Source organism: Leiobunum rupestre, chromosome 2, assembly GCF_980474605.1.
Source record: "Leiobunum rupestre chromosome 2, qqLeiRupe1.1.hap1, whole genome shotgun sequence".
Lineage (NCBI taxonomy): Eukaryota > Metazoa > Arthropoda > Arachnida > Opiliones > Sclerosomatidae > Leiobunum > Leiobunum rupestre.
Genome location: NC_143385.1, coordinates 63,872,237 through 63,892,801, shown reverse-complemented (window position 1 = coordinate 63,892,801; position 20,565 = coordinate 63,872,237). Strand labels below are relative to the sequence as shown.

At 37.2% G+C, this 20,565-nt stretch overlaps 6 protein-coding genes across 13 annotated transcripts in view; 3 read left to right on the top strand and 3 right to left on the bottom strand.

The window, feature by feature from the left end:
* Positions 1-1,052, bottom strand: part of LOC149958717 (peroxisomal acyl-coenzyme A oxidase 3-like) — a 63,062-nt gene extending 62,010 nt beyond the window's left edge. The window contains exon 1 of the mRNA XM_090166082.1: positions 947-1,052. The gene's annotated coding sequence lies outside the window, so the exon portion shown is untranslated. The remainder of the gene's footprint in view (positions 1-946) is intronic.
* Positions 1,053-1,263: 211 nt separating this feature from the next.
* On the top strand, positions 1,264-2,581 carry CHOp24 (transmembrane p24 trafficking protein CHOp24). Its single transcript, XM_090166081.1, has 4 exons — positions 1,264-1,643; positions 1,724-1,916; positions 1,984-2,091; positions 2,368-2,581. The coding sequence occupies exons 1-4, from the start codon at positions 1,464-1,466 to the stop codon at positions 2,490-2,492; spliced, it is 606 nt and encodes a 201-aa protein (XP_090022207.1). The 5' UTR covers positions 1,264-1,463; the 3' UTR covers positions 2,493-2,581.
* On the bottom strand, positions 2,572-4,497 carry LOC149958715 (peptidylprolyl isomerase domain and WD repeat-containing protein 1). The gene has a single exon (XM_090166080.1). It carries the CDS (start codon positions 4,428-4,430, stop codon positions 2,589-2,591), a length of 1,842 nt encoding a protein of 613 aa, XP_090022206.1. The 5' UTR covers positions 4,431-4,497; the 3' UTR covers positions 2,572-2,588.
* Positions 4,498-4,756: 259 nt separating this feature from the next.
* Positions 4,757-13,354, top strand: LOC149958714 (uncharacterized). 7 transcript variants are annotated; one of them, XM_090166064.1, is made up of 17 exons: positions 4,757-4,920; positions 4,992-5,138; positions 5,602-5,819; positions 6,456-6,529; positions 6,591-6,887; positions 6,954-7,138; positions 7,198-7,407; positions 7,471-7,643; positions 7,717-8,187; positions 8,254-8,560; positions 8,627-8,860; positions 8,996-9,208; positions 9,329-9,654; positions 9,717-10,194; positions 10,254-10,523; positions 10,645-10,890; positions 10,948-13,354. In XM_090166064.1, exons 2-17 carry the CDS (start codon positions 5,018-5,020, stop codon positions 11,163-11,165), a joined length of 4,041 nt encoding a protein of 1,346 aa, XP_090022190.1. In that variant the 5' UTR covers positions 4,757-4,920; positions 4,992-5,017; the 3' UTR covers positions 11,166-13,354. The 7 variants fall into 7 exon arrangements, with proteins under 7 accessions (XP_090022190.1, XP_090022191.1, XP_090022194.1 ...); XM_090166065.1 differs by having other exon boundaries at positions 4,757-5,138; positions 6,594-6,887; XM_090166068.1 differs by having other exon boundaries at positions 4,757-5,138; positions 7,222-7,407.
* LOC149958713 (uncharacterized) lies at positions 13,326-20,517 on the bottom strand. Of its 2 annotated transcripts, XM_090166076.1 has the most exons (8): positions 20,322-20,517; positions 20,114-20,247; positions 18,589-18,667; positions 16,293-16,358; positions 14,263-14,359; positions 14,074-14,195; positions 13,852-14,015; positions 13,326-13,697 (listed from the first exon to the last, which is right to left on the bottom strand). In XM_090166076.1, the coding sequence occupies exons 1-8, from the start codon at positions 20,412-20,414 to the stop codon at positions 13,556-13,558; spliced, it is 897 nt and encodes a 298-aa protein (XP_090022202.1). In that variant the 5' UTR covers positions 20,415-20,517; the 3' UTR covers positions 13,326-13,555. The 2 variants fall into 2 exon arrangements, with proteins under 2 accessions (XP_090022202.1, XP_090022203.1); XM_090166077.1 differs by lacking the exon at positions 16,293-16,358.
* Pisd (phosphatidylserine decarboxylase) overlaps positions 13,831-20,565 on the top strand; it is a 29,178-nt gene continuing 22,443 nt past the window's right edge. The window contains exon 1 of the mRNA XM_090166075.1: positions 13,831-13,940. The gene's annotated coding sequence lies outside the window, so the exon portion shown is untranslated. The remainder of the gene's footprint in view (positions 13,941-20,565) is intronic.

Here is a 20,565-nt window from a genome sequence, read left to right as displayed (position 1 = left end):
GCTATAGATATTATAAACATTTCTACTAGCTAAAACCTTTCTACTAGCTACAGATATTATAAACATTTCTAAACTAAAACTAACAACCAAGTCCTCATTAAAAAATTCAACTTTTTGATGTCAAAACTCAATAGATCACGCGAGTTAACAATAAAACGCTAGATAAAAATCAAAATTCTTAAAGAAAGCCACATACAATTTTTCAAGGCTGAAAGATTTTAATCACCAAACTCGCAATCATTTTATTCGTATTTTCCTGAGAGGTAACCATTGAAGCGCAATTTACAAAAGGACTATTGTAAATTTATGTATTTCACAAAAAGCATATAATACAGATCTTCAGATAGAAGTATACATTTTGGCCGTAAAATTTTAGATATTCTCCCCCCCCCCCCAAACAGTCGAATCTCGGCTAAAAATGTACGCCGTGTATTATTACGCCTAGCGATGTAAATGCGTAAAAATATTTACTTATGATAATCATGAAGAATATCACCCCGCACTATTTTAAAAAAAATCAGAGGCTGCCTGCGAAGGTACATGTTTCAAGCAAATAACTTATCTTTACTACTTATATACTTCTGCTTTCACTACATTTTAATTCCAAACCAAACCAATGTTTTGTGTCTTTAGTAACTTCCTAATGAAATATTATTTCTTTTAAATTTGGGATTTTGAGAATTTAAACGAAATTGTGTGTTTTTTTATTTAATACGCGCACGTAATTGTTAAATTGTTTAAAACTACCGTTACAACGTTTAAATAATTACATAATCGATTAATTAATTATATTGTTTAGACGGGCAACATAAGACATTCAACACAAGGTCATATAACATATCAATAGATAATCCTCTCATATTATACAATCAAATATGAAATAGTAACGCATTTCCGTAAAATATTCTTTAAAAAAGCGTTTAAGTTCGTGCGTAAAAATACTTACGAGGTCGTCGGTTTTTTATCCAAAATATTGCACCATTAATGACATAGCAAAATTACTTTTTTAATTAAAAGCTTTGATTTATTACGGTTATAGCGCAACTATCTTTTTAGCACGTCTATCCACGGTGAGCGCGGAATGACTTTTGTCTAAAAAATTTTGTTTACGTCTTCGTTGCGACTCTGCCACCCGTATTTGACTCTTAGAATGTAGATGGCGATAGCTCCATAGCGATTCGAAAAAAATCGTTCATTCTTTGCTAAATTTATTTATACTTTATTCTCCGGGACTGCGGCTGTTACAACTGGCAGTACTGCGCCCTTAAAAACGCTTTTTTTTTAATCTTCGTGCGATAAAATTAACCAATGAAATGAAAGTATTAGCTTTGAACCGACAATTGAGCAGACGAATTTCATATAAAATCTAGCCATTGACAGCCGCTGAACGTGGCAAGGCACGTAATAAAAAAGTTTCAGCAAAATTTAGCTTAGGGAACTTGTAAATAAAATTAAGTTAAAATATGTATTTTTGGTCAGTAATCGCGTTTATTTGTTTACAATTGTGTGGAAGGGCTTTTTCTTATTTCGTAACCGTTGACGCGCACGCCGAAGAATGTTTTTTCGACAAAGTAACGTCTGGTACAAAAATGGGCCTTACCTTTGAAGTCGCCGAAGGGGGATTCTTGGACATCGATGTTAAGGTTAGGCCTTGGTCATTAGCCCCATGGTGGTTCAACTGTTAACATTTCACAACAGTATTAATTTTTAACCCGAAACTCAGATTACCGGACCGGATGGTAAAGTATTATACCAAGGAGAACGGGAATCAAACGGAAAATATGCCTTAGCCGCTTATATGGATGGGGTTTACACCTACTGCTTCAGTAATGCCATGTCAACGATGACCCCTAAAATCGTTATGTTCTCCATGGATATTGGTGAAGCGACGCCAAAAACCGCTGAAGATGGAGCTGGTAATTTAAACCCCACCTCAAATATTGAGATTGTTTTTGTGTTCCATTAAACACATTGCTTTTTTAGAGCATCATAACAAACTTGAAGATATGATCAAGGAAATGTCCACATCGTTAACTTCAGTGAAACATGAGCAAGAGTACATGGCTGTTCGTGACAGGATACATCGTTCAAGTGGGTTTTCCAGTTTAAAATCTCAAATTCTTAGCCTGTTTTGTTTAAATTTTTCAAGTTTTTAAGCCTCAGCTCAATATTATACCCCAACTTACGGTGAATTCCATTCATGCTCTTGGTCTGTACTTTTTTTCCATTTAATTATATTACGAGAGAGTGATCAGAGTACCCTCAGATTGTTCTTGGAACACTGAGTGGTAAATGGGATTCATCTTAAAATAAAGCTTTGGCCCAGAAGTTTGTTTAGAATCTAAACTAAAAAACATTAAATTTCAGTCAACGAAAACACAAATTCACGGGTTGTGATGTGGGCCTTTTTCGAAGCTCTAGTCTTGGTGGCTATGACATTAGGCCAAGTGTACTACCTGAAACGCTTCTTCGAAGTTCGAAGGGTCGTTTAATCTCATCTCATCTTTTCTTGCTTAATAAATTGTATCATTATTTAAATTGTGAAAAATGTTTTATTAAATAAAACCATACACTATTTCAATATTTTTTTATTTTAAAGTGATATTAATAATTCTAACATCGTCGTATGGTTTATCAGTTTTTGGATTACTTTTAACATTGCTAATATTTTGCACCGCTTCCATCCCTTTAACAACACGACCGAAGACCGTGTGTTTGTTATCTAACCATGGTGTTGGGATTACTGTAATAAAAAACTGCGAACCATTGGTGTTTGGCCCCGCATTTGCCATACTTAGGGTATATGGGCGATCATGTTTTAAAGTTGGGTGAAATTCATCTTCAAATTCTCCTCCCCAAATTGATTCTCCACCTGTACCAACGCCAGTTGGATCTCCAGTTTGTATCATGAAGCCTTTAATAACTCTGTGGAAAATGTGACCATTGTAATACCCATTTTTGGCATGAATGCAAAAGTTCTCGACACTCTTAGGGCATTCTTTTGTGAAGAGTTTCAGATGTATATCTCCCATACTGGTGTGAATTATGGCATTTCCATAAAGCCTTTGTTGTCCAGAACCTTCTGTTGCGGCAATTACATCCTCTTTAGATGGTCTTTCATTAAATACATCCCTTTCTGCATCCACACTTTTAGTATCCTCAGGTTCGCGTCGACTGAAGAGGTAGAAACGGTTCTTTTTGAAACCAGAACAAAAAATTGTTGGATCTGCAAATACATTTTCTAGTGCAGGATTATCTGACGCTTTCATTTCCACTGTCATAGCAGCTTTGGGTTTGTTCGGTACACCCTGGTATAATGCTAAGTGCAATGGCCGTAGATTCTCGTTCTTTCCAAGAAATTTAATGCATCGGTTTGTATGGATATTGACAATCTTGATACCCAGTAAAGTGGAGTATATTAGAAAATATCCACTCTCATCAAAGACTATGTTTGCAAATTTAAATGAATCAGATTTTTCCAAATCTCTTTCAACGGCCATACGACGCCCAAATTCCATGTTAGGTAGTTGTTGCTTGGTTTGTTGTAGTTCGGACAGTTGTTGAAGGGATTCATCGAAAACTTTCATTAATTTTCCGGTATGAAATCTGAAGACTCTGACTTTCCTGTCGGTAGAAATGGTGGCGAATAGGTCCCCCTTGGGTGAAAAAGCCAAACCAATGGGTACACTTTTGCACTTGGCAAATTCGTAAAGATCAGTGTCTAATTTAGAATCAAACTGGACTTTTTTGGGAAATCTGAAGTCTCGTTTAAAACCCATCCAGTACTCTATCATTCCATTTTTATCTACAGAAACCATAGTTTCACAGATAGTGTTAAATTTCATGATTACAACAGGCGCTGTGTGTAATTTGTCTAGTATTTGCAAAGGTTCATTTTTCCCGTTACTGTCATAAATGTAAATGTTATTGGTATCAAGACACGAGACTGCAATGGCTAGAATGGCATCGCCACAACTGTGTACCCAGTCACAACAACCAGGGTTATATTCTAATTTCATCATGTTTATCATATCAAAGTTGACAATGTCAAAGATTTTCATTGATTTGTCTGAAGATATTGTACCAAGTAGGGTGCCGTTGAAATTTGAACATATTTCTTGGAAACCCGATAAATGGGCACGAAAATGCTTAACAAATACAATACCCTCGTCACTCTTTTTCCAAAATTTCAAATGTCCATCGGCGCTACCTGTGATAATGAAGTCAGTTTTACTGCATAAAACGTGCGTTATGACGTCACGATGCATGTAGCTTTTCTCGTAAGACTCGGCGCAAGGTATATTTTCCAAGTAAACATGTTCATATTCGAGAGTTTTCTTCTTTTTAATGGTTACCGCTTCTGATGGTAAAGGTCCTATAACATCATCATCTGAATTTTCCTCCTCCGAAACTGCTCGTTTAGAAGACATTTTTACTAAATAATAGTTAATTAAAACTAAAAACACAACCTTGCGCGGGAAAATTCGATAAAAATGACCACCATAATGAATTAAAGCAGACGATTTAAGGTAACCAATAGTAAATGTCTAGTTTCAGTTTCAAGAAGCTTGTTTTACAGAAAAAAAATTAAATAACGCATAATTATAAATTGATTTTTCATTTAAATAATATTTTTTATTACTTGTAATCCGTATAATTAAAATTCGATTGTTTTTAATTTAAAAAACAAAGTTGTTTTTGTTTGTATTTTGCGTGGTTAATCCGCTACGAGACGCGGCGAATGTCGTTTACATCCGGGGATCATTAAAGTCGTTCGACAATTTCTATTTGGTTTTTCGCCTTTTCGGACTCTTTTTGTCTCTTTCTTTGTCATTTGTGATAAAATGAATGTTTGAAGTTCTTGTAAAGCTAGCTCACCCATTGTACAGTGTAAATAACATTTTAGTGTAAATACTTAGGGTAAGTTTCTCTGTTGTTCTCAAATCTCGCCACACGCCAGCCATCAAGGTTTTGACACTAGGACCATCTAGGACTTCGGAAGCCCTTTGGGCAAAAAATGAGGGCTATGGTTCAATTACCGGAATCTGAGCAAGCAGAATCTGTTGAGACCAATCAATCTAACAACAATGTCGAACCAACTGAATCGGAAGCCGCGGGTTACAATGAAAAAGTTGACGGTGAGTTTTATTTTCACCATTATTAACAAATTCATGAAAATTGCACTTAAACCCCAAGGCCTATTTTTTGGTGGGGGGGGGGGGGGCATTATGTCTACTTTGGTCTGTAGGCCTGCTGCTACAATATTGAATACAAGTGTAACATTTCAACAAACTATAAATATGAAAGCGATTCCTTTGAAAGAAAATTAAAGATGAATTAGATACAATTTTTAAAGAGTAAAAGGTTGTTGACTTAATCCCACCTGTTAAATTGTCCAATTTTTGTGAACAATATGCAATAAAATTGTCTTTGGTAAGCATTAAGGGTAAGAATATTTATCATATTTAAAGAATTAAGTAAGATTTGTTAAGACAATGTTGGTCAAGGTTGTATTTCACAAGGTTGTGAATTTATAAGTGTTTCAGTTTATACTTTATGAAGGTTCATTGAAGGTCTATCTTAACCTGAGGCTTTTTACAGAAACCGAACCCAAAACATCCAAAGATGATGCTAAAGAAGATGAAGTAGCGTCTGATCAAAATGAAGCTAGTAGCGCTGAAGCTAGTGTTTCTACCAGTTCTACTGGAACTCGTAGTAGTGCTTCGAGCAGCATAAGTAGTAATAATAGTAGTAGGCCCTCGTCACGAGGTTCGGAGAAGAATGAATCTGTTACTCTACCACAACATCAGTATGATAAGGTAGCTATTTGGCAATTTAAATTTTTTTGAGAAGAAAACTACCATTTTTGTCTGCATAAATCTCAGATAAAAAGAAAATAGTTTTTTTGAACGTATTGTCACTTAGTTATGTGAAAGGTCTTACTCTCTCATAAGAGATGGAATTTTATGTGAACTAAACTGTTTCACCAGATTTAGTTAAGTTATTATTTTCAATATTAGCCAAAATATTATTTAATTTTCTTTTCACTGGGGAGGGGGAGGGGGTGGGGGTGCATTATGCACTTAGGAGATTGAGCTTTTCTTTAAGCCCATTTTTTTTCCTAAGCCTAGGTCATGGATCATACTGGCCACCAATTATTCAAAAACTGCTGTCTATTTTCAGCGTGAAGAAACTATTAAGATAATTATAATTAAATTTTAAACTGGCTGAATTGAATCGCTTAGTAAAAACCTTAGCCAATTTAAGGCTCTTTCAAACCACTGGTGTTATTGAGGGCTGAAGAAAATATCAAATTGTCCCAGACAGTGTTAGATTTAAGAATTTATATGAACTTTCTCAATTTGATTTGTTAGATTTTTAGTAGGTTTCTTCCTTAGCATTAAGTCTAATAGTTTCTTGGAAGCCAATTATTAAACATTACTCTTAAATTGTAGGAGGAGCTTATTAAGATATCTAAATCTGACTTGGCCAAGAAATGGCCTGATTTTCTCGATCCTACGTTTTTAAAGTATGTGAATCTAGAAAATTAGTGTATCATTTAGTCATTGAAATTATGACGTTTTTTTTAGTAGCTCGACGGGGGTATGGGACCCTGAAAAATGGTTTAAGACTAAACGAGGCAATGACACCGCGTCTGATGACATACGTGCGAAGCGCGAAAGACCTGCCGAATTTGAAAGAGATCTCAGTTTTAAAAGACGTACACCCGACCCCAAAGAGAGAATTAAAGAAGAACGTGATGATATTGTTTTAAGCCCTCAGCGACGTAGCTTTGGAACTGGCTGTCATGTCAGTCAACAAACCTTCCCAATTACAACAGCTACCAGAAGACCTGGTAGTCCTAATGATTCGAGAGAACCTGACAAGTTTGTAGTTCCATTTTAGCATAGTTTACTCACCATGACACCAAGGGTTAATGATGGTTTTTTTAGTCTTCACAGAGATACTCGAAGAATTGGCAGTGGCAGAATAGTTAGTAGAGATAATCGGGATAAAGATCATAGAGATTATGGCTATGGTGGGGGACGTAATAACCGTTTTGATCGGGATGAACGCGATAAAGAACCACCAAACCGTTACATGGGACGTTATCGCAATGATCGTAGAATGTCCAGAGGTATTATGAAGTTAATATTGGTTTGGTTTAAGGAGTTTTAATTTGTATTAACATAATAGGGCGTGATGATCGTATTGAAGAAGAAGAGGAACCAGAGTGGTTCAGTGGAGGTCCAACCAGCCAGCATGAAACCATTGAACTTGTTGGTTTCGATAATCCTTGTAATCATGATCAAAAATCGGGTAGAGTTCGTAGAGGTAAAGAACTTGGTCGTAAACCTCAATTGCCGCTGAGATTATCGGAATCAAATCTTAAATCACAAATGAGAGGTATTTTTAAAAAGAACCAGACCTACCTTGCCTTGTATGGTGTTTCAATAAGATTTTTGTTAGAATCAGAACCACCACCCCAAATCAAAGAAAACCGTCAACCTGAACATTCAATACCTGAGGAACGTGTTTCACCTCCTCTGAGGCCAAATGCGAGTGACCAGGAAGATACAAAGAAACAGGACTTCGATTTGAATGATATCTTCAAAATGGATTGGATTCCTGGGCTGCTGCCAGTAAGCCAAGGCTCAATTGGGGTCTAGGAATTTTGAACTGTTTTTAATATCCTCTTTTGTCGTATCTATTTAGAATGGAACTCCTCCGGAAGTAGCAGATTCGGGTTTCACTGGCAGCAGGTTTTCACAATGGTTCAGGAACGATAGTCCAACGAAGGAAATGTTGGATTCTGATGAGAATAGCCGCAGGTCTTCTATCCAGGATGAGTTAAGGGCCCAGGTTTTGGGAATTGCTGCCGGGAATCGCGGCCCATCACCGCCAAATCAATCTTCCAACTACTTCATTCCGATCAACCCTTCTCAGGGTCACACTCAATTCAATCACGATTACCAAGGCTCCAAAGATGGCAAAAACATTCTAGAAATTTTGCAGAATGCTAACATTAACGTCACTCCGTTGTTGAACAGTGAAAATCACACTCGTAGCCTCAAGGACGAAGCTTTGTCTGGGAAGGTTAAAAGTGTGGTAGAGTTGGAGGCCGATCTGAAACAGCTTGTCCTTGGAAGTCGTCCGAATGAGGACAAGTTGGCATTTAATAAGTTGGTGAGTATAAGCGGATTGGCTTCTATGCTCGAGTATTAGTCTTCATTCCCTGTTCCTTTAATATAGCTTAGTCAATTGAGTGATCAAGGTGCAACGATGGCCGCGCCTCCTCAGTCCATGAGCATGGGACCAGTTGACAAAATGAAAGTCCTCCAAGAGGAAGATCTTGTAAGTCAAAACTACCCCATGCGAATAATGCGTCAAAATACTCCACCGCCCATGCCTGCTCCGACCAACAAACCCCAACCGATCATTCAAATGCCAGATTTGAGAGTGTCACCAACTCCAACACTGCCTATGTATGGAATTGGAAAAGATATGTTGATTGATTTGTTTAAGGACCTGGACAAGCAACCTAACAATTCAAATCTAGGTGTTTAAAGAAAACTTTTTTGTTACTTTCTGTGACTATTATTAACAATTACTTATTACTCGAAAGGTGCTGTGAAAGAACCAGAGTCAAATCCTGTTGTGGATATGATGAGGGTATTGTACGAACAGGGAAATCAGAATGAAATGATGAATCGAATGATGTCACAACAGCAGCAGCAGCATCTTCTTCAAAATCAGCAGAATGCTCAACACAATAGACTTTTCCAAGTCACCAGTCCTGCTCCTGATAGATCACTTCACTCGGTTAATCAAGCTTTCCAAAATAAACCCAAACCAAATGGTAAGGCATCTGATTGATATCATTTTTAATAGCAAAGCATGCGATGTTGCCGTACTGATGTAATTTTCGTATCGTTAAATGTGTTACTTAGTGGTTCAAACTCTATTTATGACACTTTTCGTTTAATTTCAAAAGATCTGATGGCAACTCAGCAACAAAGGCCAAAATTTATGTCCACATTAGTGCCAGCCCCTTATGGACATATTCTAAGTACTTCACCTACTCCCGACCCAATGGGTCAGACTTTGAATGTTCCACTGGCTGTGGGACCTCATTTAAGTCCGAGACAATCTCCATTGTCACATGATTTAGGGGCTTCGGTTTCAGGAAGGATTCCTTCTCCATTAGGTTCGCCGCTGTTTCGTAGTAGCCTTGCTTGCATTGTTTCTAAGCCAATTTTTGATTTGTGTGGGCTTTTGCTTTATTAAAAACTTCTCGAAATATTTCTAATTTCGAGCATTTTTGTAGTGTTTGGTCAAGCCCCGCCTCTTCTAAGTCACGCTCCAGCTCCTATTCACCCTTCTCAAGTGGGCCTCAGTCAAGCCAATACCCTTCAAGTTCAAAACCCAAATGCTCTACCCAGAGTTCCCTCGCCTCAAGAACTAGCGGCTCACACTCAAACTATTCTTCAAAATGCTTTGATTAAGAGAAAGCTAGAAGAACAAAAGGAAAACTACCGTAAGAGGCAAGAAGCTCAACGTTCACGATCACCAAATGTCACAACACCGGGAAGTGCTAAATCAACAACCGCTTCCACTCCTCCTTCTGTTACTTCAAGTACTTCCCCTTCAAAAGTAAGTTACTGTTTGATTTTTTTATGTAAAATTTTTTAATAAAACTACTTTTTCGTGTTTAGTTTACTTCCTCGATGGCTGCATTTACTCCAACCTCGGTGATGCGCAAAATGCATTCTGAGAAGTTAGATAAAGAGAATCGCAGTGACACAGTATCCCCATCGGGTAAAGTTCCTGGCTCCCCAGAGCATAAAATTCAGAACAATGCCCAGCCTAATTCTCAACAAAATGGCATTCATAATTCTCTTATGAACCACAATGAAGTACAACAGAGTGAAACCTCACCCCAGAGGCTTATTACCGGTGGAAACTGTAGCAACCACAATACCCCTAGAGCTTTGTATGGTCAAGGTATTTATGGCCAGCAACAGTCTCAGGCTAGTGCTACCCCTCATCGAAGCCAGCCTGGGTACGCAGCCCAAGGCAGACCGATTGTTAAAGGCAGCGCCAATGATGTTTCTGATCAAAATCGTGGCATTAATAATGCACAACCGAAGGCTCTGAGTGCCCAACATAAACCGTATATGCTTCCAAATCAAGGTAATTTTAGTTTAATGTAATTTAGTTTAATTTCACAACTTGTCTTGCTATTTATTAAGCTGCAGGTAACGTACTACGACCGGAATTGGATCCATTTGTGGCTAGACTTGTTGAACAAAGAATGATTGGGCAACAAGCCCTCCAAAGGCAACTAAATGTTTCGGCCTCTAATAAACCTGCTCCAACCATACCATTTTTCCCGAGGGGTACTCCCATGGTTACTCCGCATCAGAATGTGCTCAGGCCACCCGTGGTCAATAGCGCTAGTGAAAATATGAATTGGCATTGCCGAGGTGGTATTTTTGTGCCTCCTCCGACTACTCTCAGAAGTAAATTTTGACATTTCATTATTTTCCTTACGTTTAATTATATTTATTTCAAGTTTTCTTAAGTCTCGCTTTCTATTTCTAACTATTCGATCTTCACAATACTAAAAGTTGAGTGTTTCAGATCAAACTCCAAATCTGTCACAAATTCTGGCCTATCAGCAACAACAGCAAAAGTGTGCTCAAAACATGAAAGCGACTCATCCTCCTCAGCAACAACAGGACCAACGTGGACTTATGGACCCTAGGACATTGAGCAACATTCATCCTCTGGCGTTGCAACAAGTTTTCTTCAATGTTCAATCGCAAGTAGCACAGGGCCAAGGAATGTTGCAGCTGAATAACAATATTGGAATGAGTGGTAGACCGGGTAAGTTATCTTAAAATATAAACCATTGTACCAATCTTTACTTTAAATTTTTGAAAGATGGCAATTTTGGAGGGCCAAATATGAAGAATCAACAGCTAATGATGCCTCCAGGTCAACAGGGAGGGAATCGCCATTCGCCTGTCAATTTGGCACGCTGGTTTGGGAATGATGTGCTGAAGCAAAAGATGCCTGATATGCCTCCAGTTCCACTGCAGAACGCATTATCAGTTGAGGAACTAGAAAGGCAACAACACACTACAATTGTTCATAATTGAAGGAAATTCTATGAATCACTGAGTAAAAATTTTGGGGGAAAGGGGCAGCGATCGTTTTCTGTTTTAAACCAGTATTAAGTTAATGCTGGGATGAATTTAGGGTTTTTTGGGGGATAAATGGGGATTAATATATGAATGTGTGCGAATCTAAAACAGCAGCAGCGAGGAGATATTGGTTATTGTAAAACAACCCAATTTGTTCCAAGAAAACAGTAAAACCAAGGCTTAACGATTCTTATTTTTCCATTTCTGTAAATTTATTTGGTGTGATTCTGAGGCATGAAGTATTAGTGGCCCCTTTATATTATCATCTTGTCTGTACTTTGAACAAGTCTCGTCCCAGGTTAAGTTTTTTTGGTTTGTACGTAGCAAATGTTGAAATCCTACCGTAAGACTGTGATAGAGATGTACAACCCTGGTTCTTTTGGTTTATCTAGATAATATTTATAATTTACAAGCTCAGTGGATGAATTTAGCCGTGTAACCCTGACTAGTATCTGATTTCTTTATATAGGTTAAACTTGTTAAAAAAAAAAATTCCATGGCTTCTTAGGTTGTAGGAATCGTTAACCACAGTGTAAAGTCTTAATATATAAATGTCAATTTTTTTTGGTTAAAAATAAAGACCTTTTGCAAAGAATGCAGAAGCGAATGAAGTTAGTTAAAATTATAAAGGGTTATGTCACATCGGTGCTCAGGTGAAAGCGTGCATGCATTTTTCGGTGTGTTTGTTAAATAAAAACAAATTCTATGATAAATTTATTTTGATATTGCCCCTCTTTCGAAAAAATATAATAAAATGTAATTTCAAATTTAATTCCTTTCAGTTTATCAAAAGATAACAAATAGTGTGTAATACTCGTAAGAGTGTTTGTAGAGTAGTTTGTATAAATGTATAATTACCGCAGTGAGTTCTTGATCTTAATTGTCACACCTAGTATCGGTGTTTATTGTGGTCTTAAACCTTCAATAGCTAAACGAAATTCATTAGGAAGAGTAGTTGAGGATATTCTACAGGGTTTAAGGTAGTTTTACCAAGATTCCGCAGTTTTGGGATGTTAAACTAAATTATAATTTGGTTAGATTGCTTCTGTTATGTCTCAACCTAGTACGACCACTACTTATGGGCATGTTCAATTCACCTTTTGTGGAATTGTAAATGTTCAAGAGTTACGGAATTTGTCAATTTGGCACGCCTTTTGTAATATGCGCGCATTTTTTTGATAATTTTATCTTCCATCAGCGTAAACAGTACGTAACTCTATGGGTTTTGAGTTAATTTTCCCAGCCTAAAAACTCAATCTAGATTGTAGACCAAAAGTAAACACACAAAGTGTCGCTTCTACTAAACTTTGTATTGTATGAAATTGAGATGCTGTAAAGCTAGCACACAAAACACCTTGACCTGCAAAAGTAATTTTCTGCTTACTCATTTTCATGGTATTGGTAAATACATGTTCTTTAGAGCGACTAACCATTTTACACAAGTATGACTATCTTAAAAAAAACAACACTTGCTTTTGAAAATTTTGGTAGAAAGGGGAGGTAACTAGTGTGAAGTATATACTGTACATAAAATTTTTGTGGATCTTTTTCTGTTTGTGCTGTGTATTTAAAAACTATTGTTTAGTGTTCTCGTAATAGTATTCATTGCTTACTGTGCCTTCCTTTATGGGAAAGTGTGTTATTTTTAAGTTTTGGTGTTTTAACAAAACACAAGTTGTTTTGCATTGGTTTTTTTTCTTAAATCAGTGCGGAGTGTTTGATTATGCGCAAATGAGGTGTAAAATTTAAATCTGATAAAAAAATTGTACGAATGGTTGTAATATATTAATGTAATTCAAAATATCTCCAGTCTCTGAATGCGTGAAGACCAAGCCGTTAACATTTGAAGCATTCCTTGTCTAATGTGGCAATGTTAAGGTGGCTTGCGCTGTAAATAATAGCTTCCTATATAAAATTTAAAAATTTAAGGTCTGTTTTCGAAATATTAACATAGATAAAAATTTTTTTGGGTGCCAAGTCTCTAAATGAAAATTGTATTTTTTTTTTAAATAGAAGTTTTCTTTCATATAAAATGTAAAGGTGTTTCTATACAATGAAATTGTTAGTCTGGTATTACAAAATCACTTTATTTTGAAAAGTATAAATTTGCACGTAAACTTTTTGGGTTACTTTTGTGGAATTCTGAAATATTTGTCTTACAAAATGAAATAGTGCGAAGTAAAATTCTGTAAGAGTCAAGTTTTTTAGTTTTCATGCGAAACAAAAAATGAAAATGTGTAGTTATTAGACTACTGAAAATATTAAGAGAACATCTCTGTTATGTTAATAGGCAAATAAAGTTTCATCATTGCCTGTGGCATAAAATTTCGTCTTTTAATTCTAATTTACGAATTTTTAATGAAATTTAATAAGGTAAGTAGTGATTCTGTTATTTCCATGTCTTTTATTTTATCTTCCATGTTTGTGAAATCGGCCACTTCCAGTTCATCTTTTGTATCAAATTCATTTAATTCTGGTGAATTAACTCTGTAAATTTAAAATAACTAATTTTAATTTTTATGGATACCACTAGAGCTTCAAAGTCGGTCGATAGAGGGCGCTTTCGTATAGTTTTTTTTGCGAAATTCAAAATTATCGTTGAGCCCGTTGTTGATTTTTCGTTGTCGTTTTAAATTATTACCTGTTAATTACGCACAAATAGCGCTCGTAAAATGCCGAAATAACGATAAAAACTGCTTCTTCAACATCAACTTTCTTTGGCCACTGAAGGTAATTATGCAGTTGATCCATTTCTTCATTGTTTAAAACTAAAGTAAAGCTGTCACCCAAGGCAGCCGGTAAATGCTAAAAGATAAAATTAAATTAAGCCTTGGCTTATGGAATATTATGAAAAACAAATAACCTCATTTTTTAGTGCGTCTTCAACGTTCAGTTTGCAATGTTTATTGAATATTTTGCTGTAAGATAGCTCTTTTATTGGGTTCACAATGCAGTATCTTTTTAAATAGGACATCGGTGTCATATCTATTAGGAAAAATTTTGCTATAGTTTAAGGTTAAGTGTAATTTATCGTCATTGTATAGTGGATTACTTTCCAAAAGACGCAAATCGATTGGTAATTCAAATCTGCTTGCTCTTTTTGATGTAAATCGTGGGCATTTCGGTAAAGGTACCACCATTTGAGTTTGCTGATAATGTTACGCAAGAAAAATGTTAATGTGAAAGTTTGAAACTAGGATTTAGTTGAATCAGGAAACTATATAGGTATACACTTGGAATGTCTAAGGAAGATTTTTACGGCCGTGATGAAGCTCGTAGAAACGGGCGTGTCTTAAAGCGGGAAAACTCTCGCGCCTCGCTACCCCAATTCGACGAAAACTCGTCATTAAACCTAGTCATGGTTATTATATTATTAGCTTACCTGATTATCTCTTTTATAACCATACAAATACCTGAAATTAGGTATCACTACATTTCTTTCGCGAAGAACGTTATAATTACTTCAAAATATTCAGTACGAATGTACGATAACGAATTGAGGTTTTTAAATCCATCGTTTTATAAGCCTTTTTAGCGCGGGAAGATCGCCTATTTGTTACCATGACGATTGACGACGCATTCTTTTCGCGTCAAACCTCGAGCCAATGAATTTGAAATGTCGCGTTACGTCTTACACTTGACGTAGTTAAGCCCCGCCTTTTTCTCGACGCGCTTTCGTATCACCGTAGCAATGAAACCTTAGACATTCCAAGTATATACCTCTATAGTTTCCTGGTTGAATCTATTAGTCCAAGCGAATACGTTTCGTGAAAGTTTTATAATTATTCTGATGGCAGAAATGTGATAATAGTTGATCCACCATAAATATGGAAGTTCATACTCATTATAAATTTACCCATCAATAGTTATTCTATGCCGTTTTTAGTGTAAATCACGGCGATATAATAATTGGAAATAATTTTAATAAAAAAAATTATTAAATTTTTATTTCCGTATTGATCATTTACGCGTCGTTTAGATATTTTAGTAACTTTTAAATTTGATTCTGGATTTTCTAAAAATCCAAAATCCTAGATTTTCCCCTCACTTAAACCGTAGACTTTATTTGAAAAATCCTTAATAGAAAATCCAGGATTTAAAAAAAAAATCCAAAATCTGACATACTAACGAATCGGATTACGATTCTTAGGTACACGAGAATTAACATAATAACAAATTGATTTTTAGACTTATTCGGCAGTCGAGGTTTAGTTCTAAATACGCCAAGACAAAAAAATAGGGCTGTGCGAGTAGTGGTTTTATCAGAATAGTAAATGCGAGGGGTAAGACACTCTGCGAACTCGGTGTACACTGCCGTACCTTTGACAGTGCTAAATGGAACTCGCGAACTCTTGAAAATATGTACCTTTAACAGTGCTAAATGCACGAACTCGGTGTACAGATTATCTGAGACTGTCTTACCCCTCGAGTAAATGAACCGCAGTTATCGAAATAGCGTTCAGAATCGGAAGGCGTTTTCCTGATGAAAATGATGAGAAAATCGAGTCGAATAAAAGCTAATTTCCATCCCCGTCAAGAATGTATTTATTTCTACTCAGGGAGAATGAATATGTCGAGACTATCGACGGACCGCACCGGGCGCCGTCATAGGTGGGGGCGCCGAAACGGGATCGCGATGACGGGAACAAAAACTTTTGACCGAAAGACCAAAACGCCTGACCTCGCAATGAGATCTCGCACCACGAATCCAGCCAGCCAATCACTCAAGGTCATTGAATGTGATGTTCGTATGGATTTATGTCCCCGGTTTTTCTACCCGGGCGTCAGGTTGTGGCCAAGAGATTATTGTCGAGTACCTGACGAGTGGTCGATTACCCGAATATTGTCAGTGGGAAAAACAATTCGGCGAGTTTTACAAATGGCTTATTCGAGTATTCGAGTACCCGATTAAGGCAAATTTTTTATACTCGATAATTGAAGAGTATTTAAAATTTTATTATTCGAGTTCGAGTATCTGACTTCAAAAATCGTTTTAGTATTAAAACAATAGGAAATGTTACACTTGTGTTTTTTATGTAACTTACGGTATAATGTAGCAGATTAACCGAATAAATATCTTACTTTATCTAATTCCTGTAAAAACGCTGTTATCGTATCGAAAGCCATAGTGGATTTCGCGGCATCACCCTTAAACATTTACGAATTATTAGTTTTTATAAACCCAAGAATGTATTTATTTCCACTTCGGGAGAAGGACTATGTTGAGACCTCGGAGTACATATAGAACGTATAGACCTTTCTATAAAGCACGGCCAACTTTGATCACGCGCTGTTCGCGCTACAGCGGCCAACCCAATCGCCTTATTTTCATGAACAAGGATTTTCCCGCTAGGTGAATTTTAGCGTTCCAACCTCACAGATTTTTTATATTGGCTTTAATGCAAAACGGGTGTTATTAACGCGTCTTATACGCTTAATTTAAAATATCACATATATATCGACAACTTTTGAAATTAAATGGTAATAATACATGTTACTTTATTAATATATACAAACTTTGTCCAAGGTTATTGCGTAAAAATGATAATAATACAATTTTAATATGAATAAGTTTGAATTCCCCGCTTTTGGTCTGTATAAAAAAAACTATTCTAAACCAAATATTCCGCTAGGGGCGCTCAACTCATACAGATATCTTTGGCTCGTAGGTTAACATTGAAACTTCAACGAATGGGTTGGCCGCTTTAGCGCGAACAGCGCGTGATCAAAGTTGGCCGTGTGTAAAGTAAAATTGCCCTTATTGTTTTGATGTTGCTGCTGCCATGGAATAAGAAACTACTTCTGGAGAGGTAAATACGATACCTCTAGCACGGGCCGATTGTTCGAAGTGCGGTACGAAATTCCGCTAGAGGCACCATGCGTTATGCCTGGTTCGTAGGCTCTTAACGACTCCTATTTTAGGACAGCCATGACAGAATTTTTATAAAGTTATAATTATTCCGTTCATCCATAGGTGGCGACACTGTACTAGGCACAAAGGTCAATTGTGACGCTGTTCGCGCGCCTGCTTTTCTTCTCCGGGGGTTGTTACTGAAGTAACTGAACGTACCCCAAGATAGTAGTTTCTTCCTCCATGCTGCTGCGTCGATGACGTTTTACTACGAAAAGCCCTGGATATAAGGGTAAATGCACCGAGGTACCTTATTTTGAAGTATAAACTGAACTGAACTTCTACGTATGTCGTGACGAATGAGCTACATAAAAACAAGTTCAGCAAGCGTAGCTTATTGTATAGAAAGGCCAGGGCCGGCGTTAGGGGGGGTTAAGCTGGGCAAAAGTACCCCGGGCCCGGGCCTCCGAAAGGGGCCCGCCGGACCGGGTGCCTAACTAAAACGTTCTATTTAAAAAAAAAACAATTTTCGAGTAAAAACAATTGGGGGTGGGTCGGGGCCTTAGAACGTTTACCGGGGGCCCAAAATTTATAATTTATAGCGCCGGCCCTGAGAAAGTCCGATTTAATCCTTCAACCAAAAGAGAGGGGGAGGGGAGGAAAAACGTCATCGCGATGGGCTTCAATCGCGTTGGAAGACATCAGTTTTGGACAACCAATGAAATACCAAGCTGACTTTATTTGTGTTTAGGGGGAAGGAGCTTACTCAATTCAAAATCGTCTCAACGCAGTCATTATCCTGACAGTAGAAATAAATACATGCTTTGTAATTGGGTGCTTGCTCGTAGCGTCGTAGGCGTACGTCGTTGTTATAAGCCCTGCCTTTAACGGCCGCCATGACATAAATTTCAAGTAACAGACCACGAGGCAAAAGGCGGCACGATGTAGCGAAATAATCACGTGACCGCCATGGGCATCTTAATGTCATCAAGGAGGATAGGTAGGGAGGCGAAGTAGGAGGGATGAACGCACTCGGCGGGATAATTTCGGAAAAATGGCGGCAAGATTGCGGCCGCTACGCTACGTGTTGCCGCCATTTTTCCTAAATTTTCCCGCCGAGTTCGCGCTAAACTTCTTACAAGGATGCTGGAGCGTTCATCCCTCCTACTTCGCCTCCCTACCTATCCTCCTTGATGTCATGGCCGACCTATACGCGTTACCACGGCAACGAACACCGGCCACACCCACGAGCAAGCTACGAATACTAAAGAAAAAAGAGGGAGGAATAGAAAGTTCGTCTCGGTATATGTTAGAGCTACTCAGCCTACTCACTTTGACGTAAGCCTTAATTGTCTATTGAAATATTATTAACCGTATGCTTGTAATAGAGCTATTGCTTTTGCATGATAATATCCAGCAAAAGTAATAGCTTTCAATGGTTTGAACATGGATTAACTAATCAAATCCTCAGATGGGAAACTACAGTTTCTATTCCTCTTCTATATTTTCTTTGATTAAACTACATACTTTGTTCGTTTCGCCCGATTTGATATCGTTAAATTTTAGCTCTTTGTCGTCCATTCCAGGACCTTCAGACATTTGCGACCTAAATTTTGTATAAAAAGATTTTAAAAGCACAAATTGGTTCTCGAGGAAATGGTTTTTATTAAAATCGTGCATGGTGTAGTCGCCGCCGTCGTATTGTAAGTAACTCTACTAAATTGTACATTAATCAATAGGAACTAATTTGAGGGACACGGGGCCCGGAACTTGGTGGTTTAAGTGATTTTCACTTTGAAATCTACACACATTTATGAAATATGGCTTTTGCCAGATAAATGGTGTGTAGTCCATTGTCCCTGACATCTTGTTTAATCGGTGACGTGAGTAAATTTTGAACCAATTAGGAAAGACGACGCGATCGTTTCAATGTTTCGCATCAACATCAATTGATTGATTTTTCAACCTTTTAACCATAAGTTTATAATAATTTTTATACATAAGTGTGTCAGTTCCTTATCTTCAGCCTGTTAAATGTTTTCAGAAAGTCATTTCTAAAATGACCACACTCGTTAATTGTCATAGTGAGCACGTGCATTGAGCTGCTCATAGGACAGGCGAGTTTGTTTAAAGTTGCTTAATTATCTCGCTAGAGATAAATATGGGGTATGACGTCAATTTGCTTTTTCATTTTACCTTGAGCCGCGTAGTGCCTATCTCAGCAGACAGAAATCCATCAATTTATTATCTTATAGCATTGACCGCTACGTGGCGCCTTGGAAACTGAACTGGATAGTTTTACATTACGCTACATAAAACTGTATACGGTACCTACCAACAATATTCGTCACGGCACGGCAGCGATTAAAATTTGGTGGTGCCATCATTTGACCGTTATTGTAAACTTTTAAAGTGCCTTTAAAGGGACTTTGTATTTAAATGGAAAAATCGTCTGCTAACATTACGCTAGGACCTGATTTTAATATAACTAGCGCCAATCACTTCTAGCTTCTGTTATACCTAGCTGCTGGCAGAAATGTTAAATTCGTTGATCTGACCACGGCCAACTTTGATTTCTCGCGCTACAGCGGCCATCTCATTCGTTGACGTTTCTGTGTTAACCTATGAGCAAAAGATGTGTATGACGTCAGCGCCCCTAGCGGATTATTATTTTTAGTATAGTTTTTACATTGGGGACAATATAACCACCGAGCGTGGCGCTGAACTCCTACACATTATAGTACAGTTTATAGGGGGAAAATCCTTGCTCGCGGAATTTCGACGAATGTGTTGGCCGTAGTAGCGCGAACAGCGCGTGATCAAAGTTGGCCGTGATCTGACATACACATGGAAATTCATACCCCCTTAAAATATAATATTTTATAATAATTCGTAAAATATTTAATCTTTCAATTAAACGAAAATTTAATTAGAACCTTCAAGGCTCTTATTCTTAAAGGACCTATTTCTTTAAAATTTTACATAGATAATTATTTCGACTAATTTACACACTTATGGAACGTACTAATGATAAACTTGTGTTTAAACTTACCTATTTTGGGAAAACGATTTAAATTTGGATAAAGGCGGTGATGGAGATTGACTAATATGTGAGATATATCGTTCCTTATGAGGGCTTGTTGAGAATAAGTCGGCATATTGGTCGTCTCCTTGAAATGTTGATACCTAAACAAAAAATATTTTGTGTTAAATTAATCCCCCTCCTTCCCCATTTGAATCAAATCAACTACGCCACTGACTTGAGTTACTGGATCGTCGAGCTCCTTTCGACCGCCTGTTAAACCTTTTTTTTTCTTGCTGGTAAAATTTTTACTTTTTTTCTTAGTAGACATTTCTTTATAGGTTATTCTTAATGAAATTTAAGTCTTAATGAAGTTAAAGTCATAATAGTTTATTATTAATGAAGTTAAGTTCTTATTAGAGCGTCTCTTATGACCAAGCCCTCTAGGCAAACAATATCTCGTAACTTTGTAAGGTTTATAA

What these genes read in the sequence shown, in the direction of transcription:
- CHOp24 (XM_090166081.1), top strand. Translation starts at nt 1,464, where the DNA reads ATGTATTTTTGGTCAGTAATCGCGTTTATTTGTTTACAATTGTGTGGA. An exon ending in AACCGCTGAAGATGGAGCTG is followed by an intron (nt 1,917 to 1,983) that starts GTAATTTAAACC and finishes TTGCTTTTTTAG; the next exon opens with AGCATCATAACAAACTTGAA. An exon ending in TGACAGGATACATCGTTCAA is followed by an intron (nt 2,092 to 2,367) that starts GTGGGTTTTCCA and finishes ATTAAATTTCAG; the next exon opens with TCAACGAAAACACAAATTCA.
- LOC149958715 (XM_090166080.1), bottom strand. Translation starts at nt 4,430, where the DNA reads ATGTCTTCTAAACGAGCAGTTTCGGAGGAGGAAAATTCAGATGATGAT.
- LOC149958714 (XM_090166064.1), top strand. Translation starts at nt 5,018, where the DNA reads ATGAGGGCTATGGTTCAATTACCGGAATCTGAGCAAGCAGAATCTGTT. An exon ending in GATTCGAGAGAACCTGACAA is followed by an intron (nt 6,888 to 6,953) that starts GTTTGTAGTTCC and finishes TGGTTTTTTTAG; the next exon opens with TCTTCACAGAGATACTCGAA. An exon ending in GTATATGCTTCCAAATCAAG is followed by an intron (nt 10,195 to 10,253) that starts GTAATTTTAGTT and finishes CTATTTATTAAG; the next exon opens with CTGCAGGTAACGTACTACGA.
- LOC149958713 (XM_090166076.1), bottom strand. Translation starts at nt 20,414, where the DNA reads ATGTCTACTAAGAAAAAAAGTAAAAATTTTACCAGCAAGAAAAAAAAA. An exon ending in AAGACGCACTAAAAAATGAG is followed by an intron (nt 14,016 to 14,073) that starts GTTATTTGTTTT and finishes TTTATCTTTTAG; the next exon opens with CATTTACCGGCTGCCTTGGG. An exon ending in TATTTGTGCGTAATTAACAG is followed by an intron (nt 13,698 to 13,851) that starts GTAATAATTTAA and finishes TTAAATTTACAG; the next exon opens with AGTTAATTCACCAGAATTAA.